At 36.0% G+C, this 25,897-nt stretch overlaps 2 protein-coding genes across 4 annotated transcripts in view; one reads left to right on the top strand and one right to left on the bottom strand.

Moving 5' to 3' along the window:
- Positions 1–4,880: 4,880 nt before the first annotated feature.
- LOC105438489 (myosin-IIIb) overlaps positions 4,881–25,897 on the top strand; it is an 82,084-nt gene continuing 61,067 nt past the window's right edge. The window contains exons 1-10 of one of the 3 annotated variants that reach the window (XM_030987533.1): positions 4,881–5,299; positions 13,371–13,677; positions 15,099–15,164; positions 16,133–16,360; positions 20,236–20,350; positions 22,708–22,855; positions 23,475–23,710; positions 24,140–24,211; positions 24,819–24,957; positions 25,560–25,785. In XM_030987533.1, coding sequence (XP_030843393.1) covers positions 13,564–13,677; positions 15,099–15,164; positions 16,133–16,360; positions 20,236–20,350; positions 22,708–22,855; positions 23,475–23,710; positions 24,140–24,211; positions 24,819–24,957; positions 25,560–25,785 — 1,344 coding nt within the window. In that variant the 5' untranslated portion in view covers positions 4,881–5,299; positions 13,371–13,563. Of the gene's footprint in view, positions 5,300–11,217; positions 11,239–13,370; positions 13,678–15,098; positions 15,165–16,132; positions 16,361–20,235; positions 20,351–22,707; positions 22,856–23,474; positions 23,711–24,139; positions 24,212–24,818; positions 24,958–25,559; positions 25,786–25,897 lie in introns of those variants that run through there. The other 2 variants (XM_030987547.1, XM_030987539.1) reach the window with 2 other exon arrangements.
- LOC115924764 (heparan sulfate glucosamine 3-O-sulfotransferase 1-like) lies at positions 16,359–18,397 on the bottom strand. Its single transcript, XM_030987579.1, has one exon. It carries the CDS (start codon positions 17,896–17,898, stop codon positions 16,687–16,689), a length of 1,212 nt encoding a protein of 403 aa, XP_030843439.1. The 5' UTR covers positions 17,899–18,397; the 3' UTR covers positions 16,359–16,686.

Raw genomic sequence — 25,897 nt, 5'->3', positions numbered from 1 at the left:
TTGAGTGACGTCTGCGTGGGTTTGCCTTTTATCCGCAAATCAACCGAACTCCAGAACTCCGTAGACGACCGTACCACCGCCGTTTACCAGACAGAAACCTTCTTCACAGAGGCCACATCGTCGATCTCCACCTGGCAATTCTCCATCGTCCTCTTCCTCGGCATCAACTTCGCTAGTTTCCTCATCATCCTCTTCACCTACATCGCCATCTTCATCAAGGTCCGCTACTCCCGTGTCGAAGTCGGCAAGACGAACCAGACGTCGAACGACATCAAGATGGCTATTCGGATGTTCCTCATCGTCGGTACCGACTTCTGTTGCTGGATGCCCATCATCATCCTCGGCGTCCTAGTCCAGACGGTCGGGATCTCCGTCACACCCAACATCTATGCCTGGCTTGTCGTCTTCGTTCTCCCCATCAACTCCTCTCTCAACCCCTATCTCTATACCATCGTTCATTTTCTACTAACGTCATCAAAATAATGTGGGGCGTCTCTCGCTAACATTCTTTAGGGAAATGAGGTTCAAACTTTTAAAGACCGTCAATACTACTGGGCCAGAAGGGATTAGACCACACAGCGAGGTCACTGACAGGTGGCTATCTCATTTACTCAGCTCTCAACTAACATAAGAAAAAGAGGATCATGGGGGATCAACAGGCACCGATTGGGGGAAGTTTTCTATATAGAGGGAGCAAGTAGCTACAAGTAGGACAGTGGGGCTTTAAGGAAATGAGGTTCAAACTTTTAACTTAGGCCTAGATATTCTTTGTATTTCGATTAAATTAGATTTCAATTATTATAGGTGGTCTGCATTGGGTGTCTCCGTGCAAGGCTTTATTGTACAGGATCATAGGATTGGTTTCTTCCCGTGATGAATATTTTGTTGTCACTTTTCAAAGAAATTTAATTTTTCCTTTGTTCACCTCTGCCTTGAATCTATTATTATTAGTATAACTATGATATCAATTATTATTAGTAGTAGTATTATTATTATAACTATGATATCAATTATTATTAGTAGTATTATTATTGTTATAACTATGATATAAATTATTATTAGTAGTTTTATTATCAGTTATTATCACTATCATTATTGTCATTATTGTTTTCTATTATTTTTGTTATTATTATTATAACTATGATATAAACTATTAGTAGTAGTTTTATTATCATTGTTATTATCACTATCATTATCAGCATTTGTGTTTCTATTATTTTTGTTTTTAGTATTATTAATATCATTATTATTATTATTATTATTATTATTATTATTATTATTTATTATTATTATTAGTAGTAGTAGTAGTAGTAGTAGTAGTAGTAGCAGTAGTAGTAATAGTAGTAGCAGTAGTAGTAGTAGTAGTAGTAGGAGTAGTAGTAGTAGTAGTAGTAGTAGTAGTAGTAGTAGTAGTAGTATCGTTATTAGTATTATCTTTATTGTTATCATTATTATTATTATTATCATCATCATTATTACAAATTGAATTATTGTTATTATTATAATAATAATAATAATAATAGCTCACATTTATAATGCGCCTAATACTTTTGTTTCTAGACGCGGAACATATTATTATCATCATCATCATCATCGCCATCATCATTTTCCTGTGAAATTTTACTCATTTCATTTTGAAAAAATAGTTTAGCATTGCGATGTATGTTATGTAGTTTTAATTGGTTCACCCACTCATACAATTACATGCACATCTATAGTAGGTTACCTAAAGCCGTTACACTTCAACGAGTTTTGTGACATATAAATTGTGTTTGTACATGTTTGTGTAGTTTTAAATGAATTCAAAACTAACAAAAAGTTCATTTAGAAGGAAACAAAATAAGATCATCAACTTCAAAAACTTGTACTAAGTATTTCACTTGCTATGTGTAAAACCATTAAAAAAAATGTACTGTGTATTTTTTAAATATCTATTTGACGTGTCAAGTACAGACATTTTAGGCTACAAGGCTTTTAAAATGTTCACTAAAAATAATGTTGAAATTCCTACTGTTGTATACATTCATATTAAAAATGTTGGTATTCCTTTGCGCCAAATCTGATTTAAAATAGCATCGTGCATGTTATATATTTGGTCACGACAATTCACCAATTTGATAAGAGTGATTTAAAAAAATATAACTTTGTAATTAAAAAAAAAAAAGATTCTGTCAATTCAAAGAGGAAACTTTCAGAAGGACTTTTAAACAAAACCAATTCGTAAATTCTAGTTCATTTGAATTGATATTGTTGACAGAATATTCTTTGATCTGCACAGTATTTTTTCAGTGCTTTAAAGTGCTCTCACTGTCTTAATAAATAATATCTAGAAAACACGATAAGTTGCAATTTTGTTGATCCACAAAAGAGTAATTTTCAATGATTTTAACAAGAATGGAACATCATACTTTTATGAGAATTGCATGTAATTTCGTGCGGAAATGTGTTAAAGACATTTACAAAAGGTTTCCCTTTTTATTCGGTAATAAAGATTGTTTGGTATCACATAACTTATGATTTGTTCTATTGAAGAATATTGTTTTAGTTATGGATGGTGTGATGTTGTCGGTTTTGTCGTGGTCTCCATGATAACGATCGATTTGAAGTAGTTGATGGTTTGATGGTTTGTTTTACCTGACCGATAATAAAGCACGAGTATTCAATGCTGGTAAGTAAGTAACTAGGGGACCGGCAGCTTTAAGTCCTCTCCGACGGACTAGGTAATGAGGAGTAATGCCTTACCAAAGGGCACTATAGCACATTGATTTGGTTTCGAACCCGGGATTTTCCGGTGTATAGGAGCCCGCATCACTATCTCTAAGCCATTGTTTCTTAATTCTTGTGTCAAATTAATGGGATATAATAGTGTTGATGAAGACTTTGATGTTTGACAATTCGAAATCAGGAATGTCGGTAAGGGAGTTCATGGGAAGGAAATTTATCATCAAAATATGTGGACAAACCGTCAACACCCCCTGTCCTAGCTAGCGACACTTAAAAAAATGACGTCGTCCCTTTTTCGATGGCGACCCTAACTCATGAATTCGAACCAGGTTTTCAAGGGATGATGTCGGTACTTATGATATCATTGTACTGCAACCTATTACAAAATACAGATCCCTTTCCCTATACAGGGGTGGATCTAGGGGGTTCGGCGGTTTAACACCCCCCCCCTCCTTTAGCGGCCAAGTGAGAAAAAAAAGGGGGGGGGCAAGAAAAAAGAAGAAAAAAAAGAAAGACAGAAAAGTAAGTAAAACAGTAAAACGGCGCGATTTGGGGGGAAATCCTGGATACGTTCGCCACTGGGTATACCCACCCCCCCCCCCCTTGGCAAAAAGCTAGATCCGCCCCTGAGTATAGGAGTTTAATCGTGATGTGCTGCAACATAGAACACGAACTTAAAAATCAGAGAAATAAGAACTATTTAACATTGTGATATACATATTGGACAACATAATACATGTACATACAGATATTATAGTTGAAAAGTAAAACATTTAACACAGTAATTGCAACTTGAAGGTAGAAGGTATGTAAAACTGTAAAGTTTGAATACAAAAACGCGATCCTAGTACATTAACACCTTGATGAAGATAGAGAACTGTGAATAAAATACCTCATCTAAGAAAATTCGCACCTGGCAGAGGTTCGAACCCCTACTTGTTGATATGAGAGTCAGGTGAATACTATACCACGGTGCTCACACGTCATCATCATTATCATCAAAGTAACTCGGTGATTATGACGTAATGAACGGTAAAGGAAATGTATGTGGACCCCGGCCTCCCACCTTTATCCTTCACCCTCTCCATATTCATAGTCTTTCTATTTAGGTATTTCTATCTCTATTTTAGTCATCCCTTTTCTCCATCCATCTATCCTGAATAAATATTGATTTTTCTTTTTTGGTGAACTCTCAACCCCTCTTTTAGAATAAAATTATCAACAAAAAATATTAAAGCTCTGTGGCAAATTTGCTCTCACTTAATCAAAATAATTGAATGACATCAGTAGCTTATAATTATCTTGTCATTGACAACACGTTTTGTGAAATGGCCCAGATTCGTTTATCGCCTTGAACTTGTTATGATGGAATGCGTGACAACTAGGCCCAGGTCATAGATGTCACCTTTTATGAAAATGCTCCACACATCAGATTTTTGTGATTTCCCTTTAAGTTGCAATAAAATATTAAAGGATAGGCCTATATATTCCTTTCATGCCTAAACATTGCGAACGGAATAAAAATGATCAAAGGACGATGCAGCGACACAGTGTCCTTTTACTAAAGACCAATGCTAATTATGATCAGCCCATCTAATTTTTTTTTAAAGGTAGACCTTGTCCTATAGAAATTGCAACTCCATTTTTGTTAGTACCTGTAAAAACGCTCATCATTATGCTGTCTTACGATAGAGACGACTACAAAATGACCTAGGTTCAAACTTCTGCTTGAAAGTTGTAGCACAGTTCTCAAAAACAAAATATTATTTCTAATAACATCTTTCAAATACGTTTCACATTGTCATTTGAATAGCTGTAGGCCTATGATTGTATTAATTCAGCTGTCAAAACATTTTTAAGCAGTCAGCTTTCAAAAGTGTAGGGCGAGGATGTGACTTAAAATAATGTATATACTTTTTGTTTACAATTAATAATCCTTATCACTTCAGTTGCAACCGTCTATTTTTGGTAAGGTATAATAATTATACTCTCTGCAAAATGAAGTGTACTCCACCCTTTTTGTTGACCTTCTTTCTTTTCGGGTAGGTAACTCCCCGCAAGAATTATGGCGTACAAAAGAAAAACCGAATCTTCGACTTTGAACAATACTGCTTACACGCACGTAGAAATGTCGTCTGGTAGTACCGGGACGTCATTGCACGCATTGGTGAACTTTGTATATCAACCATCCGCATTTCCGTGTATATTTTTTTACCGCACGAAAATGTATACCTGTTGAGAAGCGTATTGTATTGACAAACTCTATCTCACAGTCCCATTGATAGACATTTGTGATAGTTTGACGCTATCGGGACATTGCATTATAACCGTGTGCCTAAAGTCGGCTTGATATTTTGATGACGATGCTTGTTAAATGTGATTTCATGGACTTGATCATGCATTATGTCGTTTAAAAGTCGGTGTTCGTCGACACTGCAGTGAGTTTGGTGCAGGCGCCAACACCAATCGACAGTGATCGAAGAGGAAACTCTTGAAACTGCTGCCTCACGCCCAAACATTCAACAAAAGGCCGGTGGTTTATAAACAAAATATTGTTCTCATACACTTCTGTAAGGTAAGTTTCATCAGAAGAAGTTCCACTTCTTCTTCTTTGAGTTAATCTCCTTCACAGTTGAAGATTCTTGCAGACTGATGAGTGTGTGTGTGTGCTTAATAAAGCCAGGTCAGAAGTTACTTAAATTGTCTAACATTAGGGGTGTGAATAGTTACTCAGTCTTTGATGTTATAGTTCAATGAATTAACTATAAACCATAACAGCCTATATTATGTGTATAATGCAAATTTTAAAACGTACCAATAATTTTAACTTTGTTGATATACAATGTCTGTAAAATAGCTGTCTACAAATAAAAGGTTATCGATTGGGTCTACGTATTGATAAATTGGTAGGACTTTCTAAAATAAGAGCTATGTATAGGCTGTAGCGAGTTACTGTGGTTAAACAAATAAATGAAATGAAACGGTTTTGCTGGCAATATATATATATATATATATATATATCTTGTTCATGGGCAGTCGAATTAAATCTACATAACTCTATAGGCCTATAGTTCATGTAGTACGTTACTATTTTCTTAATGATTTAAATTAGTTATAGGCTACTAGTTTATGTCAGTTCCATGGAACTGTATTACGAATATGCTATTGAGTGATTGAATCTTAAGTCAGCAAAGCTCCGAGCTTACGTTGAACCGTTTCCAAGCAGTGAAGCCTTATTCACACAGCGTACCAAAAGACGGCATTTGTATAAAACATACTGAAATAAAGATATGAGTTGTAATCATAGTTATCATGTAAGCATAGATTTGTAAATCAATAATGATAAATCAAAATCAATTTTAGCAACTGTCCAGCATAGATTACTACACCCAAAAGCTTTCTATGGGAATGTTTGTAGATCTTGTATTCTTAATTACTGTCTGAAAAACCTAGGCCTAGTTTATGTTTGAATTTGCATCTTGTCATGCACCACCTACCCACAAATGGTATTACAATGGAGTTCCTTTTCTATATTGAATTTTGAGGGGGCATTGCCCTATGATTTTCTGGATTAAATATCAATATATTTAGTATGCGTGAGAGACTAAGGTAGTTATGGTTGATAAATATATTTTAATGACGTACACGCCTAAAACTAAAACAACAACAACAACATAATAATAATATACGAAGAATTATGAACATGAAGCCTGTGTTAATGATGGTGTTTTGCACTAAAAGCGTCCAAAAATAGACATTTTATCTTCCTGTCTTATGGCACTCTAGTTTTAATTTCGTTTCATCTTTTGTTGATGATGGGATGCTAATGACCAATCGATCGTTCGTGTGACCAGTTAGAGAATAGTGATGGACGAAATGGCTTCGTCACTTAGATATCGTCGTCATCGTATAATCATCCATATACGTATTCCCCTGATTATTTCACGTTTCCCTTTGTTCATGTTTTTGCTTCAGTTTCAATATCAATTTCGATAACGATTTCATTTCGAGTTGAATTCATTGTTTTCTTCAAATACATTTTTTCCTTCTTCCTGTAGGCCTAATAATTTGATAATCAAGATGATAATAGGCCTACGCTGTTAAGCGTTTTATTCACTTATACTTGTCATTTTATACCATTATGTCTTTATTCTAGATTATTTCAACCTGAGTTCGTTTATTACACTCACTCACAAAACTGAAATGAACTACAGTAGAGACAAATTTCTCTTTTAGAAAGAAAAATATGCAATCTACATTATTTTGCAAACTTTCATTACGTAATGAAGATTTTCATTCAAGATTGATAACAGAAGTAGTACAGGTCTATACCATGTTTATAAGCACTTGATTTCACTAGTCACCACACAGGCCAACCGGGATAACCCTCTTAACTCTGACGTGGAAAAACGGGCATTTTTATGACCCTTTCTTTTGTTTGTTCTTCTCTCAGTTGTATTCAAAGAAAACCCTTTCGTCACAATTCCTATTGTTATTATTTTGAGGACAGTAACGCATAATAGAATAGTCACGGTCTATCTGCCCTTGAATAGTATTTGGAATATCCAAATATAGAACGACGTAATATGGTGCATTGATTGCAAGAGACACTGATATAATATATACCTTTCTGCCTCAAAATGATTCCCGCCACATTGAGGGAACTACATTGAATATAATAGTACATGATTCTATAGAACGACTTCAGTAACGAACGTCTTTGCTTGGCTCTAAATACCTTTTTGGTCTTCCTTCCTTCCTTTTTCCCTTTCCACTTGTATTCTCTGAAATATTTACTAATAAATCGAGAATTCAAGACACATCGGTGGTGGGGATTAATCAATTTATTATAGGAATACAATAATAAACACATCAATGTAATATGATATCTGTATATATTAATCAATTTGTTATAGGAATACAATAATGAACATATCTATGTAATGTGATATACGTACAGGCATTTATAAAAGAAACTATACATGACTTGGATAACAGCTGCACTGCTAAAGCCAGGGTAATTATGCTGCATTATTGTAGAGCGCTTAGAGACTTCTGACAAAGTAAGTGTTAGGCGCTATATAAGCACTGTAATTATTATTATAAGGTAAATCATATTACAAATGTAACATGTTAAAAGATGGTTGTTTTCGCAAAAAGATATAGACAAAAAGAAACATCAACTTTCGCTGCAAACAAGAAAAACAGAGAGAAGAAGAAAAAGAACGACAACAACAAAAACAATAACAACAACTAAGAGCACAATATAAGATAAACAGGGTCAGTTCGGGAGTCAATTATGGAAGTTAGATTGGTCCAGGTTTCAAGTTTTCACGACGTTTTGCTCGTACTTTCCTTGGCAAGACAAAAAAGCTTCATCAGTCAGACTGGTTCTAAGAAAAAGCAAGAGAAAGCAGGAGAAAGCAAAATGATGTGTTTCAATAATGATTAACAAGCTGGAGAAAAAAAATCATTAAAAATATATTTCGGAGAAATGAATTTTAAACAGTAAAAAAAACACACTTAAATTTAAAGTTAAGTGTTATTTTATCTAAACAGCTCCAGTGAAAATATAAGTGGTTGAGTCCATGTATTCTTTTGAGATAAATGAACATGAACAATATCAAAAAGTTGCAAGTTAAGAAGCCTTTCATTGAGATTGTTGATTGGCATGCCTCTTTAATCATGCACGATGCAATATGATCACGGTCTTATCATTGTCACAGAAGGCTGAAAATCTCAAAAATCCACTTCAACATCAATTTGTTGTATCGGATTATATAAAGGGAGGTTTCATGTTTCAGTAAGTGATTCGCTGTTGGAGAGCCTTTACGCCCGATTTGAATGCAAGCATTACAAAAACGACACCAATGAACTGTGGATACTTGAATAATTATTATAATTTATCTCTCAAGCAATATATTGCCTTGATAATGAGGGTAATTGACAAAATCATACAAGGGTAATGACAATACCAATAATGAGATGCAATATTATTCGTCTCGAGATGCGTGCTTCAGGAGCTAAGTAGTAATTTCAATTTAGAAGCTATAACGGAAATCAGTATACAGTAAATAATTGGGACAAATATACAGTGCATACAGTCTATGTGCACGGCGTTAGCATACAAGTATACAATGTGCATTCTGATTGAAATCATCATAACAATACACCTTAATAGATAGGGTATTAAGTTTGTAGAGAATTATATGTGCTAGAGTTCGCATGAATGATGTCACTAATGCAAATAACATGTCCCTTTTTGGGAAAAAAAGTGATTCGTCATTGTTTGTATTTGTCGGGTAAAGTCGGAGATATTCTATGAGGTATATATTTTGTATGTCGTATTGAAATAAATTATGTTAATTATCAAATCATTTGAGTATCTACAAGCAAACATACATTAATAAGAACTATGTGCCGACGGTAATGTAGCTCATTTGCCTGAGATTGTCTTCTCCCCCTTTTTTTTCTTAGACAAAATCAACTAAAGATTCTTTACTTCATTTATGTTCTTTTGAATTTGTCACATGTTTGTATTATAAACACCCCTTTATTTCTCATGCTCCCACCCCCTATCTCTCTCCTCTCCCTCTTACCTCCCAGCTCTATTCCGCCTCTTCCCCTCTCCTCTGTTCTCCTCTGTTCTCTCCTTATCATTCTATTTTAAGTAATGTCACTTTTTTTTTTTTTTTACCTCTTCTCTATTTTATGCATGCTTGCCTCTGTTGTCATGCCTCGTAGCTAGCCTTATCCCTTTTATTAAGTATTTCATTCCTTTTAAATTATCTTATCCCCTGTTTCTTACAATATCTGGCCATCATTTTGATTGTGTTGACACAATACCCGGATTCAAAGTTAATACCGGTACTTGAATTGTTTACCAGGGGATAAGATTTCCTCGTTTTCATTAATAGTTAAGTAAACGAGACCCTCCCTCAGACAGAGTTTGGATAATAGGAGGGTTACGTCTGTGAGAATATTTACTATTCTCTTCTCACAGTTTACACTCGTCATGTCGCAACGCCCCTTAAAAAATGCGTCTGAATAGTCCCGTTTACCTAACACAAACCGTAAGTTCACGAAGCAGTACACACGCTCTCAATCCAAAGAAGTTGGAAAAGGACTGGAAATCCATTTTGTTAGGAGTCGTGATAGGAATAACTTCGTTTGAGAGTTGAATGCACTCGAATCATAGTGGAACCCACTAAAAAGTAGTTGCTTGGCGGTGAATTACTCTCATGAGAGTGTATATTCCACTATATTTTAGAGAATGGATTTCACTTCAAAACGAAGCGAGTTTCGACTCCCGTCCATTTAGAGAGCATGTTTATACAAGACATCATTTTGTACTAATAAGGAATTTGATCCCTTTTAACGGCAATTATGGTGATCAATTTCATCAAAAGCTTTTTTCTGAGAAAAAACACACTTAAGGACACTTATGAAACGCTTATATTAGGACTGTAATAACCGCATGTAGTTCCCCGTACGCATTACCATTTGGCTTTACTTTGCTAGTTATATTAATTATATGACGTCATGAATTGAAGGCACGTGAATTTGATGAATACTACCATTAGACGCCAAAACATGTATTAATAGGGACTTTTAGATTGAGTGGACGAGAACGGAGTGCATGTCCACTGATCATGCGTGTCCATGGCAAGCCGTTATAACATTTATTCCTATTTCTTGATATCAAGAATTGGATTATTGATATCAAGAAATGATTTTCTATTGTGATGCAAATCATTTCTTGATATCAAGAAATTATTTTCTGATGTAAAGCAATGGTAATTCTTGATATCAAGAATTGAATTCTTAATATCAAGAAATAGGAATAAATGTTAGAACGGCTTGCCATAGACACGCATGATCAGTGGACGTTCCCGCCGTTCTCGTCCACTCAATCTAAAAAAACCTATTTCTGCTGTTAACCAATTTCTCAGGTTTGTGCGGGTCAATCTCATACAATCACGTTAATGCGTGTAGTATCAATACAACAATGGCCAATGTTATTAACAACATGATTTTAGACTTCAAAATTTAAACCAGAAAAATGTGTAATAATTTTGTTCACCAAAATATTTGCTGAATATGTGATGGGCATAACAAAGGTTTAGTTTTAATTCTTTTTACAATGTTAAAGAGTAGACATCTGAAACGGTATGGATATGCAATGTAGTCAGAGGTGGTATAGTAGTAGTGGTGGTGGTAGATATGATGACGGTGATGGTGGTAGCATGCAGTGCTAGAATTGTATATTAATGCATTTTTATATCTTTATGGAATATAGCTGTTCCAACGAAAACAAGTCACAATAATTATTGGGGAAATCATGACACGTGTCACATCGAATTAGTCGCTGACATCTCTATTTATCCTTGCAGACTTTACTCAAGATATCGAAGTCCACCGTTAATTATATGACGTATTAATCGGAAAGGTATATTGACTCTTCAATGAACACAAGTACCGGGCCCCTCTTATCAAAGAGTGCAACGCCAAATGGTATGAACAGGGAAATTCCCATCTCTGTTTCATGTCGCCTTTGACCCCTGTTGATATACATTGAAGAAAGAAAAACAATATAATTCATCGCATATTCCCCCCCCCTTTTTTTTTGGTGAAAAGTCATGATATGATTTTATTGTTATTTACTTTGCATTTTTACGAGATTTGTTACAATGATGAAAAGCAAAAATGTTGGTGTTTGCTGGATATATTTAATGATGTAGGCTTCCAGTAAACAATAGGGGGCAGGCTTTGATGCAGATTCTAGCATTGTTATCATTTTTCTATATTCACATTCGGGGGATTGCGTGAAGATACAGTCTTTTAAAGTATATTGATAAACATACGTTTGACTTAATCAATAACACTAAAGATTTAGCGTGCAAAAGCGCAATTCTCTACCATATATTTCTTCATTTTCAACTCCTGAATCACAAGCAATGTTGTCATAGGTTCAATGAGAAGGGTCTTGAACTTGTGGGAAATACCCGTAAAAACTTTAGGCATTCTGTGATCATCTAAAGGGCCTGATAACAATCTGAAAAAAGAGCTATACAGTTAAATAAATTACTCATACCTTACCAAGTTTTGTCATTTGTTAAGTATGTGAAAAATCGAATTACGTTTCTTGAGAATATGACATATTAAAGCTTACATCTAAATGAATTTAACAAAAGCCCTAATTCAACCAGTCCACCTTTCGTTCTTGAGTTACGTAAAACACACACACACACAAAAATCCCCCATCAAGTCTACAAGGGATGTGAAGCCACTGGGCTCGGAAATGTTATACTGCTCCTATTTTACGAAATATGGGAAAATATACATAATATCCTCCACTGTGTGGAGCACGACCTTTAAACATTCCTGGTTTCTATGTCAATAGGGTAGAATAATACAGCTAGCAAGGTCGACTATTCATCCAAAGCTGTCCTTACAATGTGCCAGAATCTAAAAGATTTATAAAAAAGCGATGGGTTTTCCCTAAAATTATATTTTTTCTCGACATGAAGTACAGTACACGCATACAATGTATACATGTTCTGTAAAAGTTAAGAATTCAAAGTTAGAAAGGAACTGTTTGGATCCAATTGAGAAAAGTTGATTATATACTAACTAATAATAAGTCTAAACCTTGATGTTTTGTAATCATCAAAATGATTTTAAAAAATTGACCCAATCCTGCGGAAAGCCACATGCACTTCACATAGAAATGTGTATATGGGACTACCCACCTATATGTGGTATGCAAATTTGGTAAAAATAATTTATTTCAGCTATTTATCGCTATATTTCAAAATTCCAGTGCAATCGGAAAGAGATCGTTTTTAGGGGACATTAATTGTCTCGTATGTTATTCCTCCAAACTAACATTGAAAAATAATAGATTCATAAGTTATTTTCACCTTTACAATGTTTACTAGAACTCAACGTTCTCTGGCCATCTATCATGCATGTCATACATATCTTTTGCAAACATTTGCATCGTTGTTTGAAGAGGTTTTATTTGTCCCTTGTGGTATTTAAACAGCTGGACAGGAATAAAAGCACACGAAATGATGGTGGATTTTCGATATCTGACGTTTTAGATAATTATAATTCTGCAGTAATTACAACTAGAGGTTAATTAAAAAAAAAAAATAATTTATGAGTTTTGAATGCCGTTTTTTACCGTTAGGTTTCATAATGTGGGGGTTTGATTTTGGGGAAGACATTCAGACATAGAAGAGGGAGAAAGAGAGAGAGAAAGAGAGAGAGAGAGAGTGAGGGGGAGAGGGAGGGAGAGAGAAAGAGATAGAGATAGGGAGATAGAAAGAGAGAGAGAGATAGGGAGGGAGAGAGAGAGAGAGAGAGAGAGAGAAAGAGACATTATTATATAGATAGAAAGAGAGAGAAAGAAACCCTTGGGAACAACCTGACTGATGTAAATTAATGTCATCATGAATCGATGCTCGTCGCTTTGAATATTACCGACGCGGACGAATGAATGAAAGAGTTAGCAAAGGCATATTGAAATACTGAACATATTTTTTTCAGGAAAAAAAAGTATGTTAAGAAAAATAATTTATTATAGTTACATACCATTTAGTATTGTTAATATTTTCCTTTATCATTTCAATCTCTTTCAGTTCTAAATTGGAATTCGGCAAGTGCTTCGAACTGAATAATTCCCAGGATTTCAAAGTTGCTGCTTGGAAAAGGGCGAATATTTCGTTAGAGGAGGATTTGTAAACTGTTGAATAGCAGGCTGTTCTTTCTGCTCGTACAGAGGCTCGGATTTTGATACTCTAGGATCGAAGAAACAGGAGTTTTGTGGTAACCATGCCTCGTGGAATCAATTTGGACGGTGCGGACGATCTTGCCGCACTGGACACACTCGATGAGGAGACTATGTTGGAGGCTATTTGTCGGCGGTATGAAAAGGACAGGATTTATGTGAGTATATAGAACAACAAAAAACGAAAACTTCTACAAATACTTGACTTTATTATTATCGTCACCGTTATCCTCATCGTTAATATTTCAAACTTATCGTCCTCATCACTACCATTATCATTACCACGAGCATCATCATTAAAGGTAATACAAAGTTTTGGTATGGGGTAATGAATTTGGTTCAAATGAACATATTGGAAGCATATGCAATGCTACAATATGCAGTGATCGTTTTCGCGGTTGAAATCGAGTCTAAAGTGATGAAATTGTAAATGATAAATTCTTTATGTTGCATAGCGCCCTCTCAAGGTCAAGATAGTGATTTAGCTATAAAACAATGTTATTTGACTAAAATCGACCAATTTGCTATTACCATTTGGAGTTATATCACAACTGCATATTCTGAGATTTTCATGGTCGCAGCTACCATCGTATGGCCGTAGGCGCTATTTGAAATTTATCAAAATTTACTGGGACCACCGGTAAATTTGTATATTCAATTGTTCTCGAAAGCGTTTTAGGGGCTAACATTTTAAGTGCTTATAATACATCCATAGGGGCATCCAAATATATCAAAATTGTAAAGAATCACTATCCAGCCAATTTTCAAAATTTACCAAAACTTTGTATTACCTTTAATATAACCACTATCCCAATCATCATCATCATCATCATCATCATCATCATTTCCATCATCTTTGTCATCATTGTCGGAAGACATAAATTCCTTTAAGATAATAGGAATGACTTTATTTAATTTGTAGACTGGTGTTTAGAATTGTTAGATGATCGACCTGATGACTTTCGATTATGTCTCTACGCCTTAGTAATGTAATTTAACGTTTAGATATTAATTTCCATAGTAATTGCTGAAAAAATTTAGGTAGTCATTATAATCACCATCGTCATCACAATCATCCACAACAACATCATCATCATCATCATTACAACAATTATCAACATAATCGTCATCATCACCTTCATCATTATCATCGTCACAATCGTCATCCTCCTCATCATCATGGTCACAACCACCAGTAATACTGTCATCATAATCATCACCACTATACCATCACTATCGACACCATTGCCAGGATAAGCGTTTTGCAGCTTATTGTGTACATTCATTATCAAAAGATGTGATATTTCATGAATGATAACATGTATATAATATTAACAGGAAATGTATTTATTTGCTTTAAAAATTATATAACAAGTTAATCAATTATATTGCGCCAATTTCTTGAAACCTTTGTAATTTTTTCATTTGTTCATGGCTATTTCCAATTTATAATAACTTCTAGATTTTGCCTGAACATTTTCCAAAGTTGAATTACTTGAAGTGGTAACTCCCACTCCAAGTAACAAATAAGTTTTGTGATACATGATGCATGAGACGTTGTTCTTTTCACCCACTGCAGACTTACATTGGTGATATTTTGGTAGCTGTAAACCCCTACAAGCCTGTGGGAATCTACTCGTATGAGGTATGGTATCAAAACATTAAAAAGAGTTTGTTTGAGGCATGGAGGCCATGTGTTAATTATATGAGTTTAATGCCCTTCTGGCTCCAAACAGACGAAATACTCTATGCCTAGTGAGATGAAAGTATAGGTTACTGAAATATAGTATTGATATATAAATATGTATATACATATATAACTACGGTAATTACATCGGTTTTTAAATGGTGTTACTTTGGACAGAAAAAGAGAAGATCAACAGTTCAACGCTACTGTTGAGACAATTTAGATTGGTGGCCGTAATTGAAGTTGTACCATATTCTTCATAGGCCTGATCAATGTAAAGGGTCAACATGACTCATGAAATTGACACTAATGCTTCTATTTCAGGTGAATATAATATATCAGTGATAAATTCATTATCTCACTAAGAGAAAGTTCACATACATTTTACAATTTTGCACAATCAGATCACGGGCCAATCATGTCTATTTATTTTCTCTTTTCTGGAGACCAAATTCGTGATAGTACTTGAACGTGTGATAATTTTTCGCAGTGACTATTGTCCAAACTGATTATCATGTAAAAACATATTTCAGAATAGGTGATTTCCAATTGTTAAAACTGCACGAAATAAATATATGTATAAAGAGATCAGCATGAGGCGAAGCAGGTTTAATCATGCCCCCTCCGATCTCCAAACTAAACGAATCTTTGAAAAAGAAAAGCATGATGTATTATGCAGGGCTTTCTTGAAATGCAGATCCACTGTTTTCCAGTGGAACTGAATAAAACTACCCTGTTGAAAGAAATCTTGTATAAATTAATAAATATAATAAATGATAGTCGATGCCTTCTAAATAATGTAAATTGTCTGTTCCGGGATATGTCCCTTGACTCCATTCGTCGGTGTACCCAGGTACTTTTCGCCTCTCCATGTTTATCAATTCAAGGATACGTCACCTTTCTTTATTTCTTCTTCCACTCCCTAGAAATCACTTTCCTATGCCGACCTGAAATACAGACAGTCCCTTCCGCCCCACGTTTTCGCTGTGGCCGACAAAGCTTATAGCTCTATGAGAAGAACAGGCATCAAACAATGCAGTGTTATCAGCGGCGAGAGTGGGGCGGGGAAAACGGAGACGGCCAAATACGTCATCGGGCACATCATTAGCCACTGTAATAGCAAGAAGAGCAACTTGCAGGAAAAGATTCTCCAGGTAAGTGAATGCTTTGTGGACTATCACTTTGTTTGACTATCAAGTTTCACACCGGGAGAGTTCATATTTAATGCCTCTGCATTCCATGTCATCAAAATGGAAAGTTAAGACGAAATATTGAAAATGGCCTAAATTGAGGGGATTGTATATGTTCAATATTTCATCGAATTGTGTTTTGCTCCACCCCTTTTAAAATTACGATTACCTAGTGAGAGTTTTTGTGATGAACGTGGCATGTCATCTAGCCAACCTTGGTTGATATTTGTATTATTCACAGTGATAGAAACTGGAAAAGTATTCCGTTTTTCATATTCAATATCAATCTCCTATTTCTTCTTATAAATCCAAGAAAAGTTCAATCCAAGTTGGTCACGAAGCGCTTTGTTGTAGGGTCGATAAAAGTCCTGAAGCTTTCTCAAGACATCCTCAGATACTTTGGGGTGAGGGCGTCCTTTCGATGGGATCATACATCCGAAATCGGGTCTTTCCGGCACTTGCGCACAGAAGAACCCCTTTGTTTTGGACTTTACAAAGTGTGATCGTTTATAGAACTTTGGTAATCCAAGGAATTCTTCTACTTTCGACATAGTTGGGTAAGGGTCTTTCGCAAAGGCATCACCGTCAATGAACATGAATTGGTCTCTCTCATATAAATTCAGTAATTTTTGTATGTGAATGATATACAGCCCTAGCCATGTGAACTTTGATACAACAATATCACCGCCAGGTTCCAGTATTGTCTTTTCGAACGTTTCCTGGATCCTGACGTTCTTGTAGATCATGTCAAAGGGTCGATCTTTGGGAGCGTTGGAATGTGCTACGTAGTGGAGGTACTCTGAGATTGCCCTATCAACAGGATCCCGTAAGATGACAAAAAACTTGACACTGGACGATAGGTACGATTGGAAGACCAAGGTCAAATGAGAATGAAAGAAACCGGGACTTTCTGTCATGGTTAGTTGGAACGGACTACTGAAACGCATAAGTTGGATCCATTTAGTGATAGAACTAGCATTGACTTGTTTTCCAGGGAACGGCATCTCCCTAGTTATGGAGATGACTGGATGAAGACCGAGGAACCTACTGAGGGTACCTGTACCACCTTTCTTAACGCCTATGACTATGGCTACTGGCATTCTCTTTTGGCACTGTCTCTTCTCTAGCAAGCTCCCGGGAATCGGTGACTGCTTCCCGTCGTAGGTGTAGCAATTGTCAACTTTTTTAGTCCACTTTGGATCAGTCGAATTGATACGACCAAGGATCGTTTCGATGCTGTCCCCTGTTTCGAAACCATTATGTTCACTTTGTAAATGCGGAGAACATGTTTGTCTGGCGGCATCTTTTCTTTCTACCTCGGTTATTTTGTTCCATTTTAATCCTTGCGCCGGGTTCTGTCCTTGCGTCCTCTCTGATTGTGGCTGTCTGTATATTCTGAGGAGAGCAGGGTAAATTGTAGAAATCATGCCCCCGCCGAACGTAACAAGCGTAATCGCAATTGAAACTGAAAGACACGCTATCAACACCTTACACCTCATCATGGCAGACCTACACCGAAATGGTACCACATATGACTGTGATGTAAATCTGTCGCTGTTCTCACGGCCTTCACTATATTATTTTCCACGTGTTTAGACAGGATAGGTGCTGATTGCTCCGCGTAATGCTAAGTGAGGAGCGGTTTGTTTGTCGACATAAAAAGACAAACAATAATTGTACTCTTCAAGTCCAAATACTTAGGGCAGATGGCGTGATTTTCCGTTCAGTGAAAAGATGAGCGTGTGACGTGCCGAAATTGAAATTTAGAGTTGATTTGTCTTCCGTTGATGCACCTTTTTAACGTGAATTATACTATCCGTTCCTGGGATTTATGTCTTCAATTGGATATTTACGAATTTTTAATATTGCAAATATGATGTCCTCGAGATCTAAACAGAGAAAAAAAATGGTCAAAGCATGACCCAGCAGCTGAATATCCACCTACCGACACGACGAGGTCTCTCAAGCCTGCATGAGGAGACCTCAGAAGATTCTGCTGCTCAACAGACCACAACTGCCTTTTCATATGCAAATTTACAATCTCAGCAACTAAGTCTAACATAAAAGATCGCATCATGGATCAGGTAGTGAAAGCGTTTCGCTCAAAGGCAGTTGTTAAGGAGATTGTTGACGCTGTTTACACTGCCGTGTACGACCAAATCGCAAAAGGGCTGCATGATTCATTTCAGTTTGAGCTTCAGAAAAGTGAGAAAAAGATAAGCGATTTGTCTTCCATCACTGGTGTCATGCGAAAACAGATCTTGAAGCTTGAATACATACAATATTCGTAATAAAATAAATTATATGATTCGATCTTCAAAGAGAAATTATTATTTTGATAAATTTAATGCTGTAAAATCTGATCTAAAGAAACATGGAATCTTATCAACTCTATTCTTGGGAAGCAAAAAAACTGTAACACCTAAAAATCTTATCCATAACGATGAAATTATAGATGAACCAGCAGTAATTGCTAATATTTTCAATAACCATTTTTCAATTGTAGGTTGTAATGTCTTAAAGTCTATTCCTGATTCGTGCAATAACTTTTCTGATTTTTTTACGGGGCAATTTTAGTCAACGTATTTATATCGAACCTGTCACTAAATGAGAGGTTATTGAAATAGTTAAGAAAATGTCTAATAGCAAAAGTTTTGGGTACGATGGTGTAAACGCAGTACTTCTTAAATCAGTTATCAAATATATTGTTTTACCATTAACACACAAACCACGGGATTTCCCCTTGTAAGAGTTATACCTACATTTTAAAAAGGTGACACAAATTACTTTAATAAATATAGACCGATTTCAATCTTACCTTAGTTTTCTAAAATTCTCGAAAGAGTGATGTTTAATAGATTGTTTGGGTTTTTAATTCATAATAACATAATTTTTTGCAATCAGTGTGGTGTTTGTAAAAATTGCTCCACAGATTTTGTGTTCTTAGATGTATATGATAAAATCTTTAAATATGTGGATGCCAATAAACGATTAAGTTATGCTTTTATTGAAAGATATTTTGTTTGACTGTCAACCAATCATCTTAATCCATCTAAAGCCTCATGTTTGTATTGTACACCAGTAGGTGTCCGGATACGATTTTAACCAGTTTCCTTACATTGTAGCTCAGCGTCGTGAATATATTAGTATAAATGACGATTGGAAGAAGTAAAATAGTTATTTAGTGAATGAAATATCAGCTTAATGAAATTTGTTCTTAATTTGTTCATTCTTGTTTATTTCATAACATCTTTCTTTCTTGGTTTCTTTATCATTCACAAGTCATGCCCATTATTGAATCCATTTAATAAACAATCTCTTCAGAGTTTCACATCAATATCTGTTCTTACCTCTATAGCCTTTTTTGTCTCTATTATATACATTTTGTTTCTTGCCGACGTTTTTTTTGGTACCATTCTTCTTCCATCTTTTGATCTTTTGACTCCTCCTCTGCTCTTCAAGTTTTTGTGAGTGTGTCTTGCTTCTCTCATTAAAATCTTTACCTCTCTCTTTGACACTCTTTCTGTCTGCGGTATTTGTTGATATTTTATCGTATGTCAAGTATCATCTCTTGTCTCTATCTTTAGCTGTGTCTACACTTACCTCTCCATCATGTTAAATTTATGTAATTCCTGTTTTCAACAAGGGCGTGAATTATGGATAGATGTAATTTGACCTTCTAACACATGATTTTTTTCGTCATTAGCCATTACTACTACTAATGCTAAGTTCACCTATTATTTCTACTATACTCCTTCTACTACTACTACTACTACTACTACTACTACTACTACTACTCTACTTCTACAATAATTACCCTCTTCGTTTCCATCTTTCAGGTGAATCCATTGCTTGAAGCCTTCGGCAATGCTCGAACTGTGATGAACGACAACTCGAGCCGATTCGGCAAATTCCTTCAACTTCAGTTCACAGAAGACTGCCAAATAGTAGGAGGTATATTGCAGTGTTTTCTTTTTTAAAGAATGAAAACAAAATCAAACTCAATGTTATACACATTATGTATAAATAACATCAAATCGATTTAAGTCAAATGGAATGTATACATTTATCTTTAACAACAAATGATTTTGGTACGTGCCCTTTTAATTCTATATTTTTACGAAACAAAATGAAGCAAAACTTTTGATTCAAGAGCTTATCGTCTAAATTCTTTGTCATTGAATTGAATTGAATTGACTTGAATTGAATTGAATTGAATTTCTTTATTGTCATGCACAAAATAAAATGAAGGCATAAAAATCGTTTTACAGCTCACATTTGTATAAATATAACAATACATTAACATATCATAGACAGTAACTACAAATAACATAAATAACATAACAATGTAATGTAATTTAACCTTTCTGTTGAGAGCCAGAGGAATTATTTGATTATTTGTACTCCCCTGGCTCCCAACAGACAATATTAACTTAAATAAATAGCAGAAAATGTACATGACAACAATCAATGTCATATAACATATAAATATATCAAGTCACAGCAAAGATCTAAAAATCCATTATGCATCAATTGTTAAAAATTTCAGATAAAAACTGTTTATTTTGAGTAGCAGACATAAACTAAAAGTACATCATACTGGATGGCAAAGAGGAAAGACAAGAGAGAGAACGAGAGAGTGAGAAAGGAAGTGAGAAAGGGAGAGAGAAAGGGAAAGGGAAAGAGAGAGAGAGAGTAGAAGAGAGGAACGGTTCAGTGTGAGATGATGCATATACAGTTTCATTCAAAACATTGCTTTGTAATAGACATTATTTATATTGCACCTGTGCTTAGTACTGTTACATTTATGAAACACTGCTATGCATGCCAACAAATACAAATACAACTGTATGCTAGTACATGTACAGTACATATAGATGGTAGATACACTGTACAGTTGAAAGAAGAAAATTGATGCCAGATAGAAGAGGCTAGAAGAGAGACAAGAAGGAAAGAAGAAGAAGAAGAAAGAAAAGTGGACAAAAGGAAAGAGAGGGAAGAAAGCAAAAGGAGGAAAAGTGAAGTGTGAGATATTGAAAATATTGTTGAAATAAATTGAACTGAATTGATGAGTCCACATGTCACTTACACACTACCAACCACCCAACCATAACAGCAGGGAAGACCCCCTCCCCCTTGACCTTATACAAGCTGACCCATCTTTCCAGGATATGAAGAGAGAGAGAGAGAGAGAGAGAGAGAGACAGGCAGACAGAAAGAGAGAGAGAGAGGGAGAGATATATGTAGGATAGAGAGAGAGAGAGAGAGAGCAGAAGGCAGAGGAGAGAGAGAGGGAGAGATAGAATGAGAGGGTAGGGGATCGTACTCGGGGGTTTACAGGGTCATTCATCTACAGAAATTGTTGTTAAATACTTTCATTGCACTTTGGAGAAAGGACCTGCCGAACCTATCAGTTCTTATTCTTGGTAACCTAATTCTTCCTGATCTATTGAAAACCACTTCATTATGCAGAGGGTGATTAGAATCCTTCACAATCACTTGCAGCTTAGCCAATAATGCCCTTTCTGCAACATCTTCCAGCTCTTTCACAGAGACCCCAATTACTCTGCTGGCATGTTTCACTATCCTATTCAACTTTGCTCTGTTTTTCCCACTAAGGCTGTTAAACCAGGCTAGACAGCAGAAACATATGACTGACTGTATGACACATTGGTAGAACAGGAACATTGTATCACTTTTCACATGTAATGCTTTCATCTTTCTTAGAAAATACATACGCTGGTTGCCCTTGCTTAGTATTACCTTGGTATTACTATCCCACTTTAGTTTGTTATCAATTACAACTCCTAAGTATTTGCATTCAGCCACCTGTTGAATGGCTTTCCCATCAATGTACAGGGGCACGTTATTTGTGCCACCATTTTTCCTGTAGTCAAAGATCATTTCATGAGTTTTTGTGGCATTTAGAACAAGTGAATTATCTTCGCTCCAACAAACAAACTTATCAACTGTATCCCTATATGCAACTTCATCGTTGTTGGTGATCAAGCCAATGATACAAGTATCATCTGCATACAATTGAACAGTGAACGTACATTATACCATGCTATTAATAGCTTGTTTTTTCCTCTTAGATTTGAGCACATTAATAAGATTGAGTATAATATTTTATAAATAGACTGAAATGCCACAACTCGTAAATAATAACACATACTTATAGGGAAATTTCTAAGTTTGGGGCAATTATTTATGTTTAAACATGAACTTACATTTTACCAATTTTGACACAAATTTATGTTGGGTGCTTCGCGATGAAATTGTGATATTTTGACCATTGTCCTACATTCTAGCCAAAATTGACACGTACTTACTGGAGAAGTCTCGTGTGGTATCGCAAGGAGAGGGAGAAAGAAACTTCCATGTCTTCTACTATCTGTTTGCTGGATTGACGGAACAGCAGCTCTTGAGTATACTGCTCTCACCTCCTGAAAAACACAGGTATGTCAGACCTAGGTGCTAACTTTCAGATGGGTGTTGCCGCGAAAACTGAATGTTAGAGATTGAAGTTTGTCGTACATTTTCCGACTCGGGACAAGTTGTTCCAAATTACAGTTGTACCGTTTTTTCCCCAAGTTGTAAATCACCTATTAGAGGCAATCTATTCTGAAGACAAAACGATCAAAACGTCGAGAACCGACACAACTCGTTATAAGAAGACTACAGCGCTGTATGGCAGCTAGGCTAAAGCCAGGGTAGCGACACTATACTTTATATGCACCTTGAACATCCTCTGGGATGTAATAATAAATAAAATAATAACGTTTTATTTACCCAGGGTAGCCACTTCAGTTATGAAACTGCTCTTCCAGCGGGCCCTGCATAACATAATATGTTATTACTACCCTTCTCCAATCTAATATGCTGAGCGCCTACCTAGAAGGCAGAACGTCCCATTGTTATATGTCTTTGGTATGACTCGGCCGGGGTTCGAACCCATGACCTCCCGTTCATGAGGCGGGCGCTCTAACCACTGAGCCCCCATACCCGGTATGTAGCTATTGATATTATCATTGTGAAAAAAACTGTGACCTAACGAGCTCTTCTTTTTGCGAAACAGGACACTTACTGGGAGAGGAGAGAAAAACATCTACACCAGCGAAGACGAGTTCCTGCATTGCCAAAAGAACTTCGATGAACTCCAGGATATCATGGAGCTGGTTGGCTTCACTCAAGAGGACATCTGGATGATCTACCGTCTCCTCTCAGCCGTCATTCAGATCCCCGACATCGAATTCGATGTTGATGACGAGACGGGGGGTTCCTATATTGTCGATGAATATGTCCTGAAAGTTGGTAAGACCTACGAAAAATCATTTTGGTTTACATTTGGTTTACATTATACAAAAATACTATTTTTGGTTTTACTACAACAGTACAGAAGACATAAATACATTAACAATGCTGTTGGAAAATATAATGGGTAAATAATCGCATGCTGGATTGATAGACGAGGCGAAAAAAGAAAAGAAAGAATGAACGACCTTATGAATAAAATGGTTAATATCACATGATAAAAGAATGACCGGATGACTGACAGACTGAATGATTGAACGAATAGATGAATGAATTAATAATTGACTGGTGGACAGAATGAATAAATGAACTAATGAATGAATGAATAAAGAAGTGAATGAATGATCTAGCTATTTGTTCTTCTAAGTTATTAATTCAGTTTCTTTCGTCGTTATTTTACTCGATCTGGATCTCTTTTCTATTTAACAGTCGCCACGCTCCTCGGTCTAGATCCGTCAGCCCTGGCTACAGCTCTCATCTCAAATATAGTCGAAGCAAGGGGTGAGTGTACTCTCCAATATTTCCTCCTAATGAATATAATATCATGATTTAATATCTCAGTAGATCAGAGCGAGAAGAGAGTTTTATCTTATCATTAAACACAGGATTAACAGTCCTTCTGGCACTCAACGGATTTGCATCAAGATTTTATTGAGCAAATAAAATGATGTGATACAGGGCAATATAACGCAACTGGATTCCCAATTCATTATCGAAAGATATATTGACCTGTTTGTCTTTTTCAAATGCCGTATGTTTCTAACATTTCCACATGTTATGTGATTATAATGATTATGCATGTCTATATCTATTGTTATATATTCTGTCCATACATATATAAGAATAGAGGCCGACTATTAAAACTGTATTTTCCTCTTTCTGTACTGATATATCTGAAATTGGTGCGACTTATTTTCTTTTTACAAAGTAAGATGTAAAGGGCACCAGAGGGCAATAGCCCCACAAAGTGATATGCTCTCCTATGTATGCTTTCGACCACTCCCCTCTTCATGAAATGGATAAGAATGAGATTATTTCTATTAGCTAGTCTATAAGACAAAATGTAACTTCTATGTTAATTTGCTTTCATCGTCCTCGTCCTACCCAGGCGAACAGATCGTGACTCTGAAGAACGTCGGGCAGGCGAACGATGGCCGGGATGCCCTAGCTAAGGCTCTGTACAGTAAGCTCTTCAATTGGATCGTCAACCAAATCAACTCCCTCATCGCTCCCGATGATGATTGCCCGTGAGTAATATGATATGATTTGATTTGATTCTTCTATTTATAAAGATACAACTTTTGCAACCACATCTACATATTAAAGAGAAACATTGATAGATACGAGAGGAAAAGAAACCGCTTAAATTGATTGCTGGACGTTCTTAGAACGAGGACAGACGGGCAGTGAAAAGGCCGTAGACATTCGTGTATGATGGAATTTTATTTTAAATTGATATGGCCCGTGTTGCACCTAGTATCATAAAATGCTTCGAGACCACTGCCGGGACAATTTCTATTAAAAATGAAATTGTTTCTAACGACAAAATGGTTTCGTTTTTATTTTCGAGTCGGTGCTCGGGGGTTGGGAGTATTGTCTGTGTTCCAAGACAGTTGTTGAAGATGAAATGTCATTATAGTCTTTGACTTTGAAAAAAAGTACCTGAAATGAATTGTCGGACAACATGGTCAGAAAGAACGAAACAACATAGGAATATAGCTTTATTTTCTCCATCTTAATGTTTCAAGTTAGTCTCTAGTTCTGAGGTATTTTGTCTTCTCATCCCAACATAATCACATTATGGGATGAGAAGACAAAACATTTTCACATGATGACGGTATCTTCACAGGGGAACGAAAGGCTACGAGATCGGCATCCTAGACATCTACGGCTTTGAGAACTTTGGGAAGAACAGCTTCGAGCAGCTGTGCATCAACCTTACCAACGAACAACTTCAGTACTACTTCAACCAACGGATCTTTGCCTGGGAGTTGGCCGAGTACGCCGGGGAGGGTATCCCCAAGCACTCGGTCAAGTACCAAGACAACATGCCGGTTCTGGACCTCTTTTTGGCGGTAAGGATTGGACCGAGGTTTTCAAGATGAGTTGTGGGATAATATAAATTGACTTGCTATCACTATATACGAAATAGCAAACAAGAATGAAGTGTGACAAGAATGAGAAGGG

The sequence above is a fragment of the Strongylocentrotus purpuratus genome, unplaced genomic scaffold (assembly GCF_000002235.5).
Source record: "Strongylocentrotus purpuratus isolate Spur 01 unplaced genomic scaffold, Spur_5.0 spur5_contig_839, whole genome shotgun sequence".
Taxonomy (NCBI): domain Eukaryota; kingdom Metazoa; phylum Echinodermata; class Echinoidea; order Camarodonta; family Strongylocentrotidae; genus Strongylocentrotus; species Strongylocentrotus purpuratus.
This window is presented reverse-complemented; position numbering and strand designations above follow the sequence as displayed.